Source organism: Scylla paramamosain, chromosome 43, assembly GCF_035594125.1.
Source record: "Scylla paramamosain isolate STU-SP2022 chromosome 43, ASM3559412v1, whole genome shotgun sequence".
Lineage (NCBI taxonomy): Eukaryota > Metazoa > Arthropoda > Malacostraca > Decapoda > Portunidae > Scylla > Scylla paramamosain.
In genome coordinates this window covers 12,547,384-12,564,883 of record NC_087193.1, presented here as the reverse complement: position 1 = coordinate 12,564,883, position 17,500 = coordinate 12,547,384, and the positions used below count along the sequence as shown (strand labels likewise).

Genomic DNA, 17,500 nt, shown 5'->3' with positions numbered 1-17,500 from the left:
TAGGTGAGGATGATAGTTCATTTAACGGTGCGTTGTGTGTAATGGTACCGCGGTGTTTCAGTACAACCATTTATAGTAACAGCAGTACAGTGTATTATGCAATGTAATGTGCTGTGATCCAAGTCAAAGGGTTTGCTTGGGAAAATCTAACATACTCAGGCACGATACTTAATATTTAAAGGTTAAGCTTACGATTTCCCTAAACTAGTCTCCCCATAGGAACATAAGAACATAAGGGTTGGTGCAGGAAGCCATCAGGCCTACACGTGGCAGTCCCTGCATGAAACATACCTAAATATTTCCACCTGTCATCCCCATCCATAAATTTGTCTCATCTTTTAAAGCTCCCTAATGACTCATCATTAACAATCTGATTACTGAATCCATTCCATTCATCGATCACTATATTTGATAACCAATTCCTTCCTGCCTCTTTTTTTAACCTAAATTTTCAAGCTTGAACACATTATTTCTTGTTCTGTGCAGATTACTAACCCTGAGAATTTCGCTTACGTCATCCTTGTTATGTTTCCTATACCACTTAAACATTTCTACCAGGTCCTTCTTAATTAACCTACGTCTCTCTAAGGAATGTTGATTTAAGAACCATCTGTACCCATCTATACCATCCTCCATTTAAAATCCTTCTCCAGATCTCCGTTTAAATCTCTAAAAAATCTCCCCTATCCATTCTCCTGTCTCATGAAGCTTCAAGTCTCCCAAAACTAGTCTTCCCCTCTCTGTCACCCCTCCTTTCCTCCTTCCTCGTGAAACTTCGAAACACGGACAGGGCGGCAGCTGCAGTGGGTTGAGGCAGCCTGAACCAGTACACCTCTGCAGGCCGGCAGGTGAGGATACGAGTGTCATCGCCGCCACAAGTAAGTATCTAGCGCTGGATTTCTTTGTGACAAGTGTCCAGACGGGAGGAGTGGAGCTGTGGGTAGCTCACCGAGACGATAATTTTCTTGCTATTCTTCCCTGTCGTGCATTTTAGCATTGTGCCTGAGGGAGTGATGACGTGGCGGGAATGAAGGAGAGGGAAGTCGCCGGCTTTTGCAGTGCTAACCTAGACTTGATAATTATAATATATAGGGTAATTGTCTAGAGTCCTTACCGGGCCTTATTACTGGTCTATTCACTTCAATTCTTTTACACATACCTTCACATGCACCTAAAACATCATTTTAAAGTGGGGGACAAATGCCCCCTTCCCTCTAGTCGGTTAGGTTAGGTTAGGTTAGGTTAGGTTAAGTTAGGTTAGGTTAGGTTAGGTTAGGTTAGGTTTTAGGTGCATGTGAAGGTATGTGTAAAAGAATTGAAGTGAATAGACCAGTAATAAGGCCCGGTAAGGACTCTAGACAATTACCTTAACCTAACCTAACCTAACCTAACCTAACCTAACCTAACCTAACCGACTAGAGGGAAGGGGGCATTTGTCCCCCACTTTAAAATGATGTTTTAGGTGCATGTGAAGGTATGTGTAAAAGAATTGAAGTGAATAGACCAGTAATAAGGCCCGGTAAGGACTCTAGACAATTACCATATATAGGACCGTATTCTGCAACACTTCCGCGCCGCACCTCCACTACTTCCCAAAGGCTCTAGTTGAAGTGACGCGGCTTATTAAGGGTGTATTTTTTACAGTTCTAGTGAACGATTAACGAGATATCTACATTATTAACAGGAGAAACACGCCTGAGAGCCCGGCTAGTCTATCTACAGTGCTTGTCATTGGAAATGTCGCAATCTGCATCCCTGCTGCGTGTGGCAATATAAACAGGGTAATACACCAAATAAATTCATCACAATTAGTATTTTGTGACATCCCCTTACGCTTCCTGCACTCCTATAAACGTGCAGGTAGGCTGTTAGCAAGCGCCACGAAATGTTGCTGGCCGAAACTTGTCCGAGGCTGGTGGAACGCAGCTTGGAGCTTGGGTATCGTAGAGCAGTCGTGGCTACGTAACTTTCTTTTCATTATAAGCATGCTCGGCACACAACCGAGGCCTGGGTTGGAGTCCCCGGCGCGGCGTGACAAATGGGCGAGCCTCTTACGTATAGACCCCCTGTTCACCTGGCAAGCAAGTAGGTACGGGATGTAACCCGGGGGCCTGTGACCTAGCTGTCTCAGTGTGCGGTGTGTGAGTGGCCCGAGTCCTACCCAAAGATCGGTCAGTACGCGCTCTGAGCTCTTTCAGTAGGTGGCTGGATGAGTGACCACCATATGACTTTATAATAGGTGAGTGAATGACAGGCGCGCGCGTGCAGACGCACACTTTGCATTCTCTTCCGTTTGCCTCGCTCGCTCGCAGCTCTCAGCCCGCCGCGCCGCCTTCACTCACCGCCACCTCAGGCTTTCATTCCATCCCACTGTATTTCTCTTATGTAAATGCTCCGGCCAAGGGAGGAAAATCGTTTCATTGATAATGTTATAAAAATAGTTATTCAGATATACTAATTTCTTAGCCGTCATTCTTTAAAAATATACGCAACAAGTTATGTGGCTTCATATATATATATATATATATATATATATATATATATATATATATATATATATATATATATATATATATATATATATATATATATATATATATATATATATATATATAATACCCATGGATCGGTCAAAAAACATTCTTTCCATTAATCTTGTTTTATTTCTTTTAAAATCATACATCAGTCAAAAAAATCCAATTGGTCGGTCAAAAAAACACATACTTTCCATTAATCTTGCTTTATTTCTTTCCAGAGTGTTAGACATGATGGAAGAGGCGACACCATCTATCCACGACCACCACCACCACTACCAGCAGCAGACCAGTGACCACCTCTGCTTGTGTGGATGTCTGGCTGGCTCCTCTGCTTGTCTGCTGCTGCATATGTCTGTGACCTACCTGTGTTATGATAAGTATTTTGACTTTTTTGAGAGAGAGAGAGAGAGAGAGAGAGAAAGAGAGAGAGAGAGAGAGAGAGAGAGAGAGAGAGAGAGAGAGAGAGAGAGAGCACCTTTTCCAACTCTCCTATATCTATCTCCCTTGTATCTTTGAGAACCAAGTGTGAGAGATGAATGCAAATGAAGATAATCGTCTCTCTCTGCCCATTAAAACTCTCTCTCTCTCCCTCTCTCATTTATCTACCACCCCATCTCTCCACCCAGCACACCCTTATCACCATATTCCATACTGGCAGATTGGTGATGAGATGACGAAGAGGGAGAGAGAAATACATTCGCAGCAAGAGGAAGGATAAAGGCCAACAGATCCAAAGCAGGAGGAGGAATGATGACCCACAGATTACATTTGCAGCAAGAGGAAGGGATGAAGACCAACAGATCCAAAGCAGGAGGAGGAATGAAGACCCACAGATTCACAGCAACAGATTCATAGCAACACACCACAGATTAACTTCAGCATAGCACAGCAAGATACAAAAGGCTACACCAGCTGCTCGGAGACCCACAAATGCAGCAGGACTTCAAACTTCCCTCAGACTTCATGACCTGAGTGAGGCGTCCACTTGTTCCTGCCATCAACAGCTGATAGGGAGAGAAGTGAGATGAGGTGATGCAAGATGCCTACTAGTTTTGGAATTAGAATGAACATGATTTAGTGAAGTCCTGAGTGACTGTAGCATGAAAAGAGGATGATGGGAGAAAAGGAGTATATATATATATAGAGAGAGAGAGATTAAAAAGAGATAGAATAAGGATGATTTAGTGAATAAGGATGATTTAGTGAACTTATGAGTGATTTTGTAGTGTGATGAGTGATTTTGTAGTGTGAAGAGAGGATGGGGAGGAGAAGGTTGGAGAGGAGGAAGAGATTATATAAATAGTTTTTAGATTAGAATGAGCAGGATTTATTTAAGTACTGACTGACTGTGTAGTGTGAAAAAGACAAGGATGAGAGGAGTGTAGTGTGAAAAAGACAAGGATGAGAGGAGACACTCATGGACCACCATAAGAGCTTAGGCACACCACAGCCAGCAGCCACACACACCCACAGCAAGGCCCCACAGCACACACTGGTTCCCATGAGACCGTTCCTTACACTGCACCTACTCCAATCCTGAAACCACAGCAAGGCCACACAGCACACACTGGTTCACTCCCGCCCCCTCACAATGAGACTGTTCCCTGTCCACATATATACAAAAAAGGCATCGGTAATAGTACATAACACAGGAATAATGGAACAGATATTAATAGTTAAGCACTTTCTTGATTTATTGGGAAAGGCAAGCAGAAAAAGTGGAGTTCATTGGGATATTTGTCAGAATCCAACATTTTCCTGGGGTTCTTCATGTACGTGCACACACACACACACACACACACTTGCACATACACACATGCACACACCCATACACACTCTCACCAGATCAGAATACACAGATAAACAAGATTAATTGTTTGTCTTGTTCTGTCATATCTAAAAATTGCATTCTCTCTCTCTCTCTCTCTCTCTCTCACATGATAATATAGACAAAAGATCAACACTAAGTCTTGTCTCATCCTATTCCTTTATTGTCATATCAGAATTAAACAGTCACACACACAAAAGTGAAGAAATCAGAAAAAAGCAGGCATTTCTACTACGTCAGGACAAAACAGAAACCAAAGCTCAAAAAAATATCCTTGAAAATTTATAGAAGAAAATAAGATGATCTCTACATACCAATCCTGTTAAACAAGAACTTCTATGTCAGGACAAAACAAATATTAAAACGCAATAAAAAAAGGAAAAAAAGACTAATAAAGGATAATCTCTATATCAGACAGGATAAACACAATGACAACAACAACAGTAACAAATTAGAATCAATAAATAATGGTTCATATAAAAAAAATTAGCAAAGATTATTTGATAAGATGTTCGTATCAAGATAATGATCCTGAGATGTGCATGCTATGTGTATGCAAGGCCCTGACACCTACTACTACTACTACTAGCTGAACCAACACTATCTATCACACACACACACACACAAAGAGAAAAATACACTTGCACACACACACGCACAGAGAAAAATACACTTGCACACACACACACACAAACACTCCTTAAGTCTCTCATTCCCTCTGTCTGACACACGCACCACACACACACAAAAATATATAACACACACACACAACCCCTCTCTCTGTCTGTCCGTCCGTCTGTCTGTCTGTCTGTCTCACACACAAATATCCAAAAAACACCCCTTAAACTAACACACACACAATCCATCCATCTCTCTCTCTCTCTCTCTCTCTCTCTCTCTCTCTCTCAAACAAACAAATGGACACCAATCAGTTTTTCTTCCATGAGTAAAACATTTCCATTGGCTTGTTGACTCTCCAGTACTTCTCGTTGATCTGCTCCAGTGTGAGGGACCCAACCACTCCGATGTACTGGTCAGGCGTGGGGGCGATGTAGATGCAGAAGTTGTTGAGGGATGAAGGAAGCTCTGTCTCAAGTTCTCCTGTTCTGTTGGCAAGTGTTAACCTCATCGCCAGGTACTTAGACAGGTGGTCAACTGCAAAGAGGGAGGCTTGGTTAGGTAATGGTCTCTCTCTCTCTCCTTAAACTCCATTTCTTTTCTCACTCTCTCTCCTTCAACCCCCTTTCTCTTCTCTCCTGTAATCACTATTGCTCTCTCTCTCTCTCACTCACTAGTAGCATTGGCTGTGGTCTTGATGTAGCGGATTGACGAGTCTTTCAATTCTCGTATCAACTCATTATCCTCGTTCATCTCCAGTGGGTGGGGGCGGAACACCAGCTCAATCTCACCCGCCTCCACTGGTCCACCATCCTCCGCCTCACCTGGGTTGCCGTCATTGCTTGAACCGGGGCCGGATTCATTCTCGGAGGTCCGTCTCGGCTTTTTCACCTTTGGACCGAGACTTGCTGCTGTGTGGGTTAGGTTAGGTTAGATTTGGTTTTGTTGGGATTTGGTTGGGTTGGGTTTGGGCTGGGTCGGGTTGGGTTAGGTAAGGTTATGTTAAAGTTAGGTCTTCTTCAGGTCTTCTGTAGTTCTCCCTACAATCCCCAGGTCTTTCTCAGCCCTCCCTATCAATCTCAGGTCCTCCTTAACCCTTAAAATACCAACTAACCACATAAAAACACACACACACATGCACACACACAAAAACACCATCCCCAGGTCTTCCTCAGTCTTCCAAGCACCCTAAAGTAACCAGAAAACACTAACACACACACATACACACACAAACACCCCCCTCAGACCTTAACCACCCAGACACACACACACAAACCATACCAGTGGACTGTGGTGTGGTGGTGGCCGCAGCAGTCGTGGTAGCAGTGGCATTGGGCGTGGCAGCTGGGGTGGCAGAAGGGTCGGTAGGGGTGGGGGTGGAGGGGGCGGAGGGTGTTGGCGTGGCTCCGTCCTCCTGCAAAGCCTTCCTGTTCTTCTGCCGGCTTTGAATCTGCAACTTGATCCCCTCCTCGATGGATGTGATGAGGGATGCATGGTTGTGGTTCTTGTTTAGCTTGGCAATGACACGTTCCTGGTGTTGCTCATACTCGTCACGGCTCGGGTAGATCTTTGAGATGAGCGTGTCAAAATTTGGATCCGGCCGAAGTGAACGTTTGGACACCAGCTTCTTCCGGCAGGTTGGACACTCCTTGTTCCCTGACCGCAGAGCAGTGATGATGCACTCCTGTGGTGGTGGCAGGGTGTTAGAGGAAGGTAATGATGTCTGGGGGGTGTTTGAGACTAAGAATTGGTGTTTTGAGGGTGTTAGAGAGAGGAACTGTGATGTTATAGGGATTGGGATGGTGTTGACAGGATTATAGAGGATGGCATTGGTGTTTGCAGAGTGTAAGAAGGTGAGAATTTGTGTTGCCAGGGTGTTAGAGAGGAACTGAGATGTTCGCAAGGTGCTGGAGGGATTGAGATGGTGTTAGGAGGGTGTTAGAGAGAGCTGGGATGTTGGCAAGGTGTTAGAGGCAGGGACTGATGCGTTTCAAGGGTGTTAAGAGGGTGGCATTGGTATATGCAGGGTGTTAGAGAGAAACTAGGATGTTTGCAAGGTGTTAGAAAATAAGAATTGATGTTTGCAGGGTGTTAAAAAGAGGAACTAGTGTGTGTGTGTTAGACCAGACACACACTGAGACACAGGTGACACAGCACACAGCAAGGTAGAAAACTGCACCTCATAACAGCAAGGTAAAAAACTGCACCTCACCGTTTTAAAAATGTAAGTACGCAGGCTGACACACAGGACAGCACATCGCAGCCACGGAGCTGTGTCGGCCTGCAACACAGTCACTAGGACAAAGTTTCCAGCACATGTGTGGCAGACATCCTTCACAGGCTATGTCATTTTGTATCATAATGAGCATATCTACAAATTTATCTCGGCTTAATGTGAAATAGTTCCTGTGTCTTGCATCACGCAACTCATAAAATACAGCAAATTCTCCATGTTTATTCCTCTTTTCCACGTATCTGCTCCTCCACACTGTCTCTTTCCTTCATAACATTCTTTTCTCAGACTCTAAACTAAGGATTTCTCAGTAATCCTTTCTGACAACCATGACCACAGCACTGCACAGGATCACAGACTTCTTGTCACTGTGCTGCCATGTTCCCTTGCTCTGCCCTACCCTGCCCTGTGTCTATCCTGTGTCTCAATGTGCACCCAGACTAAGGCAAGGTTAGGTTAGATTAGGTTAGGTTAGGTTAGGTAATGCAAGGTTAGATTAGATTAGAATAGGTTAAGTTAGGTTAGGTAAGGTTAAGTTAGGTAAGGTTAAGTTAGATAAAATTAGAAGAGGTTAGATTAGGTAAGGTTAGGTTAGGCAAAGTTAGTTAACGTTAGGTTAGGTTAGATTAGATTAGAATAGGTTGGGTTAGGTACATTAAGACAGAACAAGGTTACGTTAAGTTAGGCAAGACAAGACCAGGACACCCCCTTACCTGGCAGAACCTGTGCAGACACTCCTTAGTGGTCATGGTGTTCTTGAGCATGTCGAGGCAGATGGGACACATCAACTCAGAGTGGAGGGAGCGCGGCGACACAGCGATCTCTGTGTTGTCTGTGATAGCCTCCTGTGGTGTGCGGTGCAGTTCGTACAGCGACAACTCCCACGTCTTGTTCACTGCGTTCTGTTCTGTGGCGGCCATGATGCTGTGCTGGTGGTGGTACTTGTGGCTGTGAAGATTAAGTGTTTTAATATTCTTTTCTCTTTTCTAATACTTAATCTTAATATCTTCCTCCCTGCACTTCTCAAATTACCTTTGTTTAGATCTAATTTGGTTAAGGGGGTAATAAAATGTTTCCTTCTTTTCTTACTAATATCTTTCATTTCTCCTTTATAATATGGAGTGTGACACGAATTTCTGCGGGTATTGCCAGAGGTGAAAAAAACAGATTAATCTAATAATCTAATAATCTATGCACATTTTAAAGCGTCGTTTAGCAGTGGTGTGAAACAGAAGCGTGGCTAGCAACAGATACAAGAGCTGGCCTGGCCTGGAGAGACATCACATCCACACACTCCACAATACTTTAAGTCACACAATACAATCGGCTGATTTGTCAATTATTACATCCATGCTACCATTCTGTAACATTATTTGGTAAGCCACCTGTGTTGCTCACTGTAAACTTGTAGAAATCAAGACTCAAAACTTCAATTTCACCAAAAGACATCCAGATTTACGCATTCTGCCATGACACCCGCCTGGCCCGGCCCTTCTACCTGTCGTCCGGCCACACCTGAATATCATTAGTTCACACCCTATTCGGGAACCAGCATCTCACTTTTTTTTTCTTTCTATTTATTAGAATTTTGTTGCCCCTGGCCAGTGTCCCTCCTACATGAAGAGAGAGAGAGAGAGAGAGAGAGAGAGAGAGAGAGAGAGAGAGAGAGAGAGAGAGAGAGAGAGAGAGAGAGAGAGAGAGAGAGAGAGAGAGAGAAAAACATGGACCAAACAGTGTCTTTAAATGTACATGCGTATAGAACATCAATTTAGACTACCCTGTGCTTTCACCTGTAGCAGCACCCACAGAAACTTATGGTACACCCTGTATGTTATCATTCATTCTTAATATACTTCTTCCTCTCTCTCACTGGCAAGGAATCTGACAACCTACACAAAATACTGGATGTAAAAAGCCTGATTACTGCCTGACTGAAAGAAGAGCTTGCTAATTCTGTTGTAATCCGTGTGTATTATGAGTGACACCACACAATACTTATAATTTCATACAACTTCATCACCTCCCACTTGTCAGCTATTTATTTAAGTAACTCCCAAGCACTTAAGCCTCACTTCACATCCATCAATCTAAGTAACTACCAAACACTTATACCAGCTGTTTTAAGTAGAACAAGCACTTATAAAACCTCTGTTACGGTAATCACGAGATGAGCATTAAAACAAATAACACTAAACTAACATTAATAACTGCATTACTATTATTACTACTAACATGACACTTGGCTAATTTAGATATAGAGCCATTTAAGTATCTACCACGTACTTATAACAGCTGTTATAAGTGAAAATAAGCACTTATATATAACATTACAATTTATAAGTACCACAACACGAGCGACACATGTTATCACAATATTTAGGTTATTTTTAAGCGCCCTCTTCATTTAAGCATTTATAATCCTAAGATAAGTAAAAATATGTAAGAATCACGCACTTAACACATCAGCACTGCAATAAGTACCTGAAAATAATGAATAAAACGAATGACACGTAAGTTATCACAATGTTTAAGTGATTTATAAGTACTTTCCCTTCACTTACCTGAGTATTAATAAGTGTAGTGACGCTCACGCCCTTCGTCTTCTTCCCCAGGGCGCGAGAGTCACCAAACGGTCAGCAAATGGTGTAAAATTAGCACTTTTCCACCCCCACGGAGGAGAGACGCCAACATTTGTTTACCTCTCAACCAGGCGACAATAGACGACATGAGAGTTTCCAGAGAATTCGATTCCTTATACTCTGTCATGATTTTTCTCTTATTTTAATTTCTCCCATTTGCGTGTTATTTTTAAGTTTTATTTTTTTGTTTTGTTTTTTGTTTAATTTTCTATTGTTGTTTGTCATATATATTTTAGTTCTGTGTAGTGACATTGAGTAGGATTCAAAACCTTATGAGTCCCGAACACCTCACATTCTACCATATTTCTCTCCTAAGTTATTTCATCTTTAATTTTACATAGTTATTTATTCACTACCTTACTGTTTTCTATTTATCATTTTGTTTTATTTGTTTTTTTTTTTATTTGTTGTTTTTAAGGAATGTAGTCATGTATGATCCAATTCTACACACACACACACACGTACACCGCGTAAAGCAGTGGTTAGCACTCTCTGCTCACAACCAATAAGACCTGGGTTCGAATACCGGACTGTTTTCCATTTCTCATTCTTTTTATTCTTTTTTTTTTATTTGTTGTTTTTTAAAGAATTAAGTCATGTAGGATGCAATTCTACACACGTACACACACACACGCCAAGAAGACCTGGGTTCGAATCCCGGACGCGGCGAGGCAAGTGGACGAGCCTCTTAATGTGTAGCCTCTGTTCACCTAGCAGCAAGTATGTACGGGATGTCACCGAGGGGTTGAGACCTCGCTGACCCGGTGTGTGGTGTGTCAGTGGTCTCAGTCTTACCAAAAGATCGGTCACCATGAGCTGTGAGCTCTTTCCGTAGGGGAACGACTGACTGGGTGACCAGCAGACGACTGTAGGTGGATCACACACAATTTATCTCTTCAATGCACGAGTTATTACCAAATCTTGCTTAGTTAGTGAGTAGCATTGGTGTGGGCGAGCCTTCAAGCTGCCACAGATGTTACCAACTCCCTCGTGACTGCATTAAAACTTACTATTCATTTACTGTTCTTATTCTTTTTCTTCTGCGCATTCCTTAGTCACTCCATTACAAGCATATCTTTCACTGCATCCATAAATCTTCCCTCATGTCTTTCTCTCCTCCCTATACACTCGTCTCTACACACTTCATACCACCTTAGTCCGGCTGTTGGCAAATACGTCTCTTTATAAATCTTCTCTTCCTCCTTCTCTCGAGACTTCCTCCTCCTCACACACATCAAAGGAAACTGGCAGCGGCGTCTAAATATGAACTGCTTTGAACCTTCGTGAAGCCTTGTTCGTTGTGTTAGAAGCTGAAACGAGACAGGAAGGACAGGGAAAGTTGGAATCACCATTATTGAAAGAAAATTTGAGTTGTGGAATGTAGGAAAAGATTTATAAGTAGAAATGAATTGTCGGGTTTTCATTTATCTTTTCCTGAATGATGCAAGGGGTGAGTCTGAATCTTTTCCTAGTCTTGTAATCCTTGAAAACTCCCTGAATAAATTACAAGACAGGACAAGATGGTCATTTGAGGTAAGAAATACTTTTAAATAGTTAATAATTTGTCTATCTAGTTCATTCTGGTCTACTACTATTACTACTACTACTATTACTATTACTACAGAAGGATGACAATAATAATAATAGTTTTAATCTTATCTGTATATTTATCATCTCTCCTTCACAAGATATACAATATAATAATTTCTGTATATGCAAAGATTACAAAAACTGCTACTACTACTACTACTACTACTACTATTATTACTACTACTACTACTTATCAAATTACTATTACGGGCTCCTATCATTTTTCCTTTTCTTTTTCTATGAAATTTTATCATTATTATTATTATTATTCCACAATTTTCTTGTAATGAAAATTGAAAAAAATAAAATAAAAACGAGTAGAGGAAAAAAATAAAGGAAAAATGAAGGAAATAAAAGTAACACATGATAATAATAATAATAATAATAATAATAATAATAATAATAATAATAATAATAATAATAATAATAATAATAATAACAATGAGAAATAGTTTTCAATCAATTTTAAAGATGATATAACATTTATTTTTATTATTATTATTATTATTATTATTATTATTATTATTATTATTATTATTATTATTATTATTATCACCATTATTATTATTATTATTATTATTATTATTATTATTATTATGATAAAAAGTGAAGAAAATAACTGACATAAAAGAAACAAAAATAAAGTTAAGAATTCCAAGTTGCGTCAGCTTTAAGAGAGAGAGAGAGAGAGAGAGAGAGAGAGAGAGAGAGAGAGAGAGAGAGAGAGAGAGAGAGAGAGAGAGAGAGAGAGAGAGAGAGAGAGAGAGAGAGAGAGAGAGAGAGAGAGAGAGAGAGAGAGAGAGAGAGAGAGAGAGAGAGAGTAAATAAAGAATCCAGTCTTCAAGGAGTCCAGCAAACACAGACAGCGGGGAGAGGATTCAAAATATAATGCGATTGCGTAACAGGATTGGAACTCTTTCGTTTGGACCTTCAAGGAATCAAACCCTTTTTATTTATTTTTTTTTCCACCCAACCCAAAATTAAAGTCAAGTCTGAAACACAACGAAGAAAAAGAAAAAAAAAAAAAAGAATTCTCCTCCTTCAGTACGCATATACATGTGAATATAGTTTTGTTATATATTTATTCATTTTATATATATATATATATATATATATATATATATATATATATATATATATATATATATATATATATATATATATATATATATCCTCTGGTTATAATCTAGAGTAAATAACTGTAGAAATAATTATAAAACTATAACTTAACGTATATAATTTGTGTAACTGTCTTATTGTAACGTATATAATTCATAAGAAAAACACGATATGGAAACAGAAACGTAAATAAGAGAAAAAAAAGTTAAAGGTAAAGGAATGTTAACAAAAAAATAAATAAATAGTACAGCCAGATTACACTAGAATTATTAACAATCATCACTAACAAAATGTATCTTAATTCTGTCCTGATTATTATTACTGTTATTAACTCAAGCACTTACCAATAAAATACCGAATAAATACCCAAATTGATTCTTACACACGAATCTTTCACTCACAACTGCCTTTGAGATCAATTAAGAACACCAACAAAATAGAATTAAAAAAAAATAAATAAAAAATAAAATAAAACAAATAAATAAACAAATACTTTTCTTAGGTACCAGAGAAATGTCTATTTTTTTTTCTTAATTATCCTAAAATCTTATAATTACATTTTTGACACATTTTTGGGAGTTTTGAGAGATTTACAGAATACTTTATTTATGAAATCACTCGCCCTTTTCAGTTTAGCTTCGTTATTGTCGTTATTTTTCATCCTAACTCACTCCCCCCAAAAAATAAATAAATAATAAATAAGTAAATAAATACTATAAACAAAAAAACATATATTACTTTTCTTTAAATGTAATGTTACTTCATTTTTTATCTAAAGGAATGCTTGAAGTGTTTAAGAGAGAGAGAGAGAGAGAGAGAGAGAGAGAGAGAGAGAGAGAGAGAGAGAGAGAGAGAGAGAGAGAGAGAGAGAGAGAGAGAGAGAGAGAGAGAGAGAGAGAGAGAGAGAGAGAGAGAGAGAGAGAGAGAGAGAGAGAGAGAGAGAATAAATGTGACGAAGGAGGAGGAGGAGGAGGAGGAAGAGGAGCACGAGATGATGATGAAGAAGAAGAAGAAGAATATTACTAATTTTAAAGATACAATGACTATAATAATAATGTGTTTACTTGACACACACACACACACACACACACACACACACACACACACACACGCGCGCGCGCGCGCGCTAGTCTACAGGTACAAAAATATATGTATACAAGTTATAATTATGTATAGTTGTAATAGTCTGTGCTTGTGAAATGATAGTAATAGTAATAATAGTAATAATAATAGTTTGTTTTACATTCAGCCAAGCATTGGAATATATTTGGTTATTTGGTCTCAAGCACACACACACACACACACACACACACACACACACACACACACACACACACACACACACACACACACACACACACACACACGTTATAAAAAGGGGGCAGTGTATAAATTTTAAACACACACACACACATACATACACACACACACACACACACACACACACACACACACACACACACACACATATACACTCACACAAACAAGTATACACGTACTGTACAGACACATACATACAGACAGACAGACAGACAAACAGACATGAAGACAAAGGAAGAACAGAAACAACAGCAGCAGAAAGAAAGAAAGAAAAGAATAAAGAAATAAAGAAAAGTTTGTCTATTCTATTCAGGGTTCGAATCCCACACAGACATACAGACAGACAGACAGACTGACAGACACACAGACAAGAACCCTGGGAAATATAACTATCATATGTTTGTTTGTTTGTTGTTTGTGATCACGTTTTCCCTAATAAAAAGTAATAATACTGATTTTTTTTTATCTATAAACTTTTTTTTCATTTTCCTTCGCTAGTAGTAAAAAGATTATTTCCTATATTTTTTTATTCAAGACCTCTTTACTTTTTTCTTTTTTTTCATCTTTACACACAAAAAGTAACATTCAAGGCCTTTTTTTTTGACTACTTCCTTCTTTTCATAAACTATTATTTTTTTTATCCTCTTCGTTTTTCTTATTTTTCTTTCCTTACGTTAAGATTATTTTCTCTATTTCTTCTTTTCGCTTTAAGATTTCCATCCCAAATCTCTTCTTTTTTCCACCTTTTTAAATAAATTCACTAGTTTCTCTTAATTTCCTTCTTATTTTGCTGGTTTCTCTCCAATTACTTTTATTGTCACACCTGGCGGGTATCGAAGCCGGGCCAGCAGGTGTGGAAGTGCAGTCACTCGCCACACAGCCACGCAACACCTGACACACACACAGTAAGGCACCGCAAGTTAGGCAGCAATACTTGTACAGAAACAACAACAATGATAACAACAACAACAGCAACAACATTCATACTACACTCATTATTTAATTATCTTTCATCATTTTTTTTCTTTCACTGTTATCTTTCTTCTTTCTCTTCATCGTTTTCTTCATTATCTTCATCATCTTCTTCTTCCTCTCTCTCTCTCTCTCTCTCTCTCTCTCTCTCTCTCTCTCTCTCTCTCTCTCTCTCTCTCTCTCTCTCTCTCTCTCTCTCTCTCGTCTTTCTTTCATCGTCATTTCTTATAATTTCCTTTATTTTTCTTCTTTTATTATCTCTTCACCTTCCTCTCTTCTTTTTCTTTCCATTTATCGTTTTCTTTGTTCCTCTTTCACCATTCTCTCTTCATCTTCCTCTTATTATTATTTCATTTTTTTTTTCACATTTCTATATATTGTTTAAAAGTTTCCATATATTTTACTTTATTATCTCTGTTCGTTATTTTTGGCCTTACATATTTTTTTTTTAAGTTTGTGCAAATATATTTTCCAAACTATCAATATATTTTTTCATTATGCATATTTTTTCCTATTTCTTTTACTTCACTTCTCTTCCATGAACTTTTTTTTTTTCATTTCTTTCAATATTTCCCACTACACAATAACAATAATGAATAAAAAAACTCCAAAAACATTTCAAACCAACCTCTCTCTCTCTCTCTCTTTCTCTCTCTCTTTCGTAATCAACATTCTCTTCAACCAATAAAATCACATCACTGGGATTCGAACACGCGACACTCAACATGTGATCAAGGACTGCTACTGATCCACACGGGAGGGACGCGCAAATCAGAGAGAACATTTCAATGGGGTTCACCTACTGGACTTTGAGATGACCTGCGTGGGCGTGGGAGAGCGTGGGAGTGCCAACTGGGGACTGAGAGGGCGTGTGGGTGTTTGATGAGGACTGTGTGGGTGTGTGAGTGTTTACCGGAAGCTGCTGGATGGGCGTGTGGGTGGTTACTGGAGGCTGTGTAGGCATGTGGGTGTTTCCTGCTGGTTGAGAGGGCGTGTGGTTACCTACAGTCCCCTGGTTAGCGTGGGGGCGTGCGAGTCGGCGCGTAAAGACGAGAACAATAGCGAGGTTAGCGAGGAGGAGCAGAGGCGTGGCGCGCGTGGCCCAGGCAGGCGAGGGGAGCCAGGCCCGCGGCGTGCAGCTCCTGACGGCGCCTCCGCAGATCCAGCAAACACCGCGCGCAACTGTTCATTGGTGGCCAGGATGCTGAAGACGTGAAGCATGTTGTGAGAGTGCCCTAGGTAGTCAAAGCGGCCCGGGGCAAGACGCTCGGGGAAATGTGACCCGTAGAAGAAGGAAGCCACCACCACACACGCGAACTGGCTGAGATGGTAGAGGCGTGACTCCCCGCAGGACGCCTCCTCACACGTTCTAAGCCAGACCAGCAGGGGTATTGAGTCCCACACGTAAGGCACCACGAAGGCCGCCACCCTTAGCGCCTTCTGCAGCAGAGGGTCACGTATGAAGCGGGAGTGGCTGGCGCAGAGGGTGGCCACCACGGAGTTAGCAGCGGCGACTGGGAGGAAGATAGCAGCAAACCACGTGTCTCTGAGATGAGGCGGGAAGCAGTAACTGAAATATAGGTATGCCACGGCCCAACTGTACATGGATATCGCCAAATAGTCCACGAAGAAGCAGATATGCGTAGCTGTGATGGAGAGACAGGAGAATGCATGCGCGAGGCAGCTAGTGAGGGGGTAACAGCACGCGGCCACCAAGTAACACGTCAGAGGATGCAAGTACACATCTCCAAACAACGGTAGAATGGACGAGAGGGAGACAGCGAGCCAGGCGAAGTAAACAGCAGCCAAGAAATGAGTCCAGAAGTTTACGGTTTCATTTGTAGCGTTAAATAGAGATGCTATAGCTTGCAGTACGGAGCAGTTTTCGTGTCTATAGCCTGTTATGATGCCAGGCTCTCTCAGTGTTTCCGACACCTCCTCTACGCGTCTGATGCGAACCCTGCCAGCCTCTCTGATCCTCCCTGTCACATTCCGCGCGTCCCTCAGCCTGCCCGTGATGTAGCCGACGTTAGGAAGCATTGCGGTGGTGCTGTGGCTGTGTGTTGGTGTTGCAGTGGTGATGATGCTGTGGGGGCGGTTCTTGGTACCTCCCTCAGGCCACGGGTCACCTACCCATGGTACCTGAAGAAGGGGAAGGTCGTTGATTAAAACAGGTGAGGTGATGTGGTGATTTGAAAAAGGAAGCATTGTGGTGGTGCTGTGGCTGTGTTTATAAGTTAGTTAGTCTCTCTCTCTCTCTCTCTCTCTCTCTCTCTCTCTCTCTCTCTCTCTCTCTCTCTCTCTCTCTCTGGCACACCTGCTGTATGGACACGTTAATTAGAAGGAGAGGTGAGAGGCGGCGAACACCTGTCAGAGAGAGAGAGAGAGAGAGAGAGAGAGAGAGAGAGAGAGAGAGAGAGAGAGAGAGAGAGAGAGAGAGAGAGAGAGAGAGAGAGAGAGAGAGAGAGAGCAATCACTGAGGAAACATATATTGATTGGCTAAATAAAAGCATTCCAATCTTTATCAAAATCATTATCGATAACAAACAAGAATTAAAGCAAATAAAGCAAATTCTCTCTCTCTCTCTCTCTCTCTCTCTCTCTCTCTCTCTCTCTCTCTCTCTTAGTAAACAGCAGATATCAT

General features: G+C 40.8%; 3 protein-coding genes across 9 annotated transcripts in view; all 3 read right to left on the bottom strand.

Annotated features, from left to right (window-relative positions):
- Positions 1-2,952: 2,952 nt before the first annotated feature.
- LOC135093718 (E3 ubiquitin-protein ligase RING1-like) lies at positions 2,953-9,919 on the bottom strand. Of its 2 annotated transcripts, none has more exons than XM_063993250.1 (5): positions 9,778-9,919; positions 7,930-8,164; positions 6,265-6,667; positions 5,658-5,894; positions 2,953-5,520 (listed from the first exon to the last, which is right to left on the bottom strand). In XM_063993250.1, exons 2-5 carry the CDS (start codon positions 8,134-8,136, stop codon positions 5,294-5,296), a joined length of 1,074 nt encoding a protein of 357 aa, XP_063849320.1. In that variant the 5' UTR covers positions 8,137-8,164; positions 9,778-9,919; the 3' UTR covers positions 2,953-5,293. The 2 variants fall into 2 exon arrangements, with proteins under 2 accessions (XP_063849320.1, XP_063849321.1); XM_063993251.1 differs by having other exon boundaries at positions 5,658-5,891.
- LOC135093721 (COMM domain-containing protein 8-like) overlaps positions 9,836-17,500 on the bottom strand; it is a 17,535-nt gene continuing 9,870 nt past the window's right edge. The window contains exons 5-6 of one of the 6 annotated variants that reach the window (XM_063993260.1): positions 11,005-11,165; positions 9,836-9,975 (exon numbers count right to left, since the gene is read on the bottom strand). In XM_063993260.1, coding sequence (XP_063849330.1) covers position 9,975; positions 11,005-11,165 — 162 coding nt within the window. In that variant the 3' untranslated portion in view covers positions 9,836-9,974. Of the gene's footprint in view, positions 10,094-10,161; positions 10,181-10,502; positions 11,166-17,500 lie in introns of those variants that run through there. The other 5 variants (XM_063993257.1, XM_063993255.1, XM_063993259.1 and 2 more) reach the window with 5 other exon arrangements.
- Positions 13,431-17,500, bottom strand: part of LOC135093719 (membrane progestin receptor gamma-like) — a 7,588-nt gene continuing 3,518 nt past the window's right edge. Inside the window, exon 2 of the mRNA XM_063993252.1 lies at positions 13,431-16,998. Within this exon, the coding sequence (XP_063849322.1) occupies positions 15,859-16,896 (1,038 nt within the window). The 5' untranslated portion in view covers positions 16,897-16,998 and the 3' untranslated portion in view covers positions 13,431-15,858. The remainder of the gene's footprint in view (positions 16,999-17,500) is intronic.

Excerpts from the sequence above, each read along its gene's own strand:
- LOC135093718 (XM_063993250.1), bottom strand. The coding sequence starts at position 8,136 with ATGGCCGCCACAGAACAGAACGCAGTGAACAAGACGTGGGAGTTGTCG. Across the intron at positions 6,668-7,929 it reads GTCTGCACAGGTTCTGCCAG|GAGTGCATCATCACTGCTCT; the intron begins GTAAGGGGGTGT and ends CCACCACCACAG. Across the intron at positions 5,521-5,657 it reads GACCACAGCCAATGCTACTA|TTGACCACCTGTCTAAGTAC; the intron begins GTGAGTGAGAGA and ends CCCTCTTTGCAG.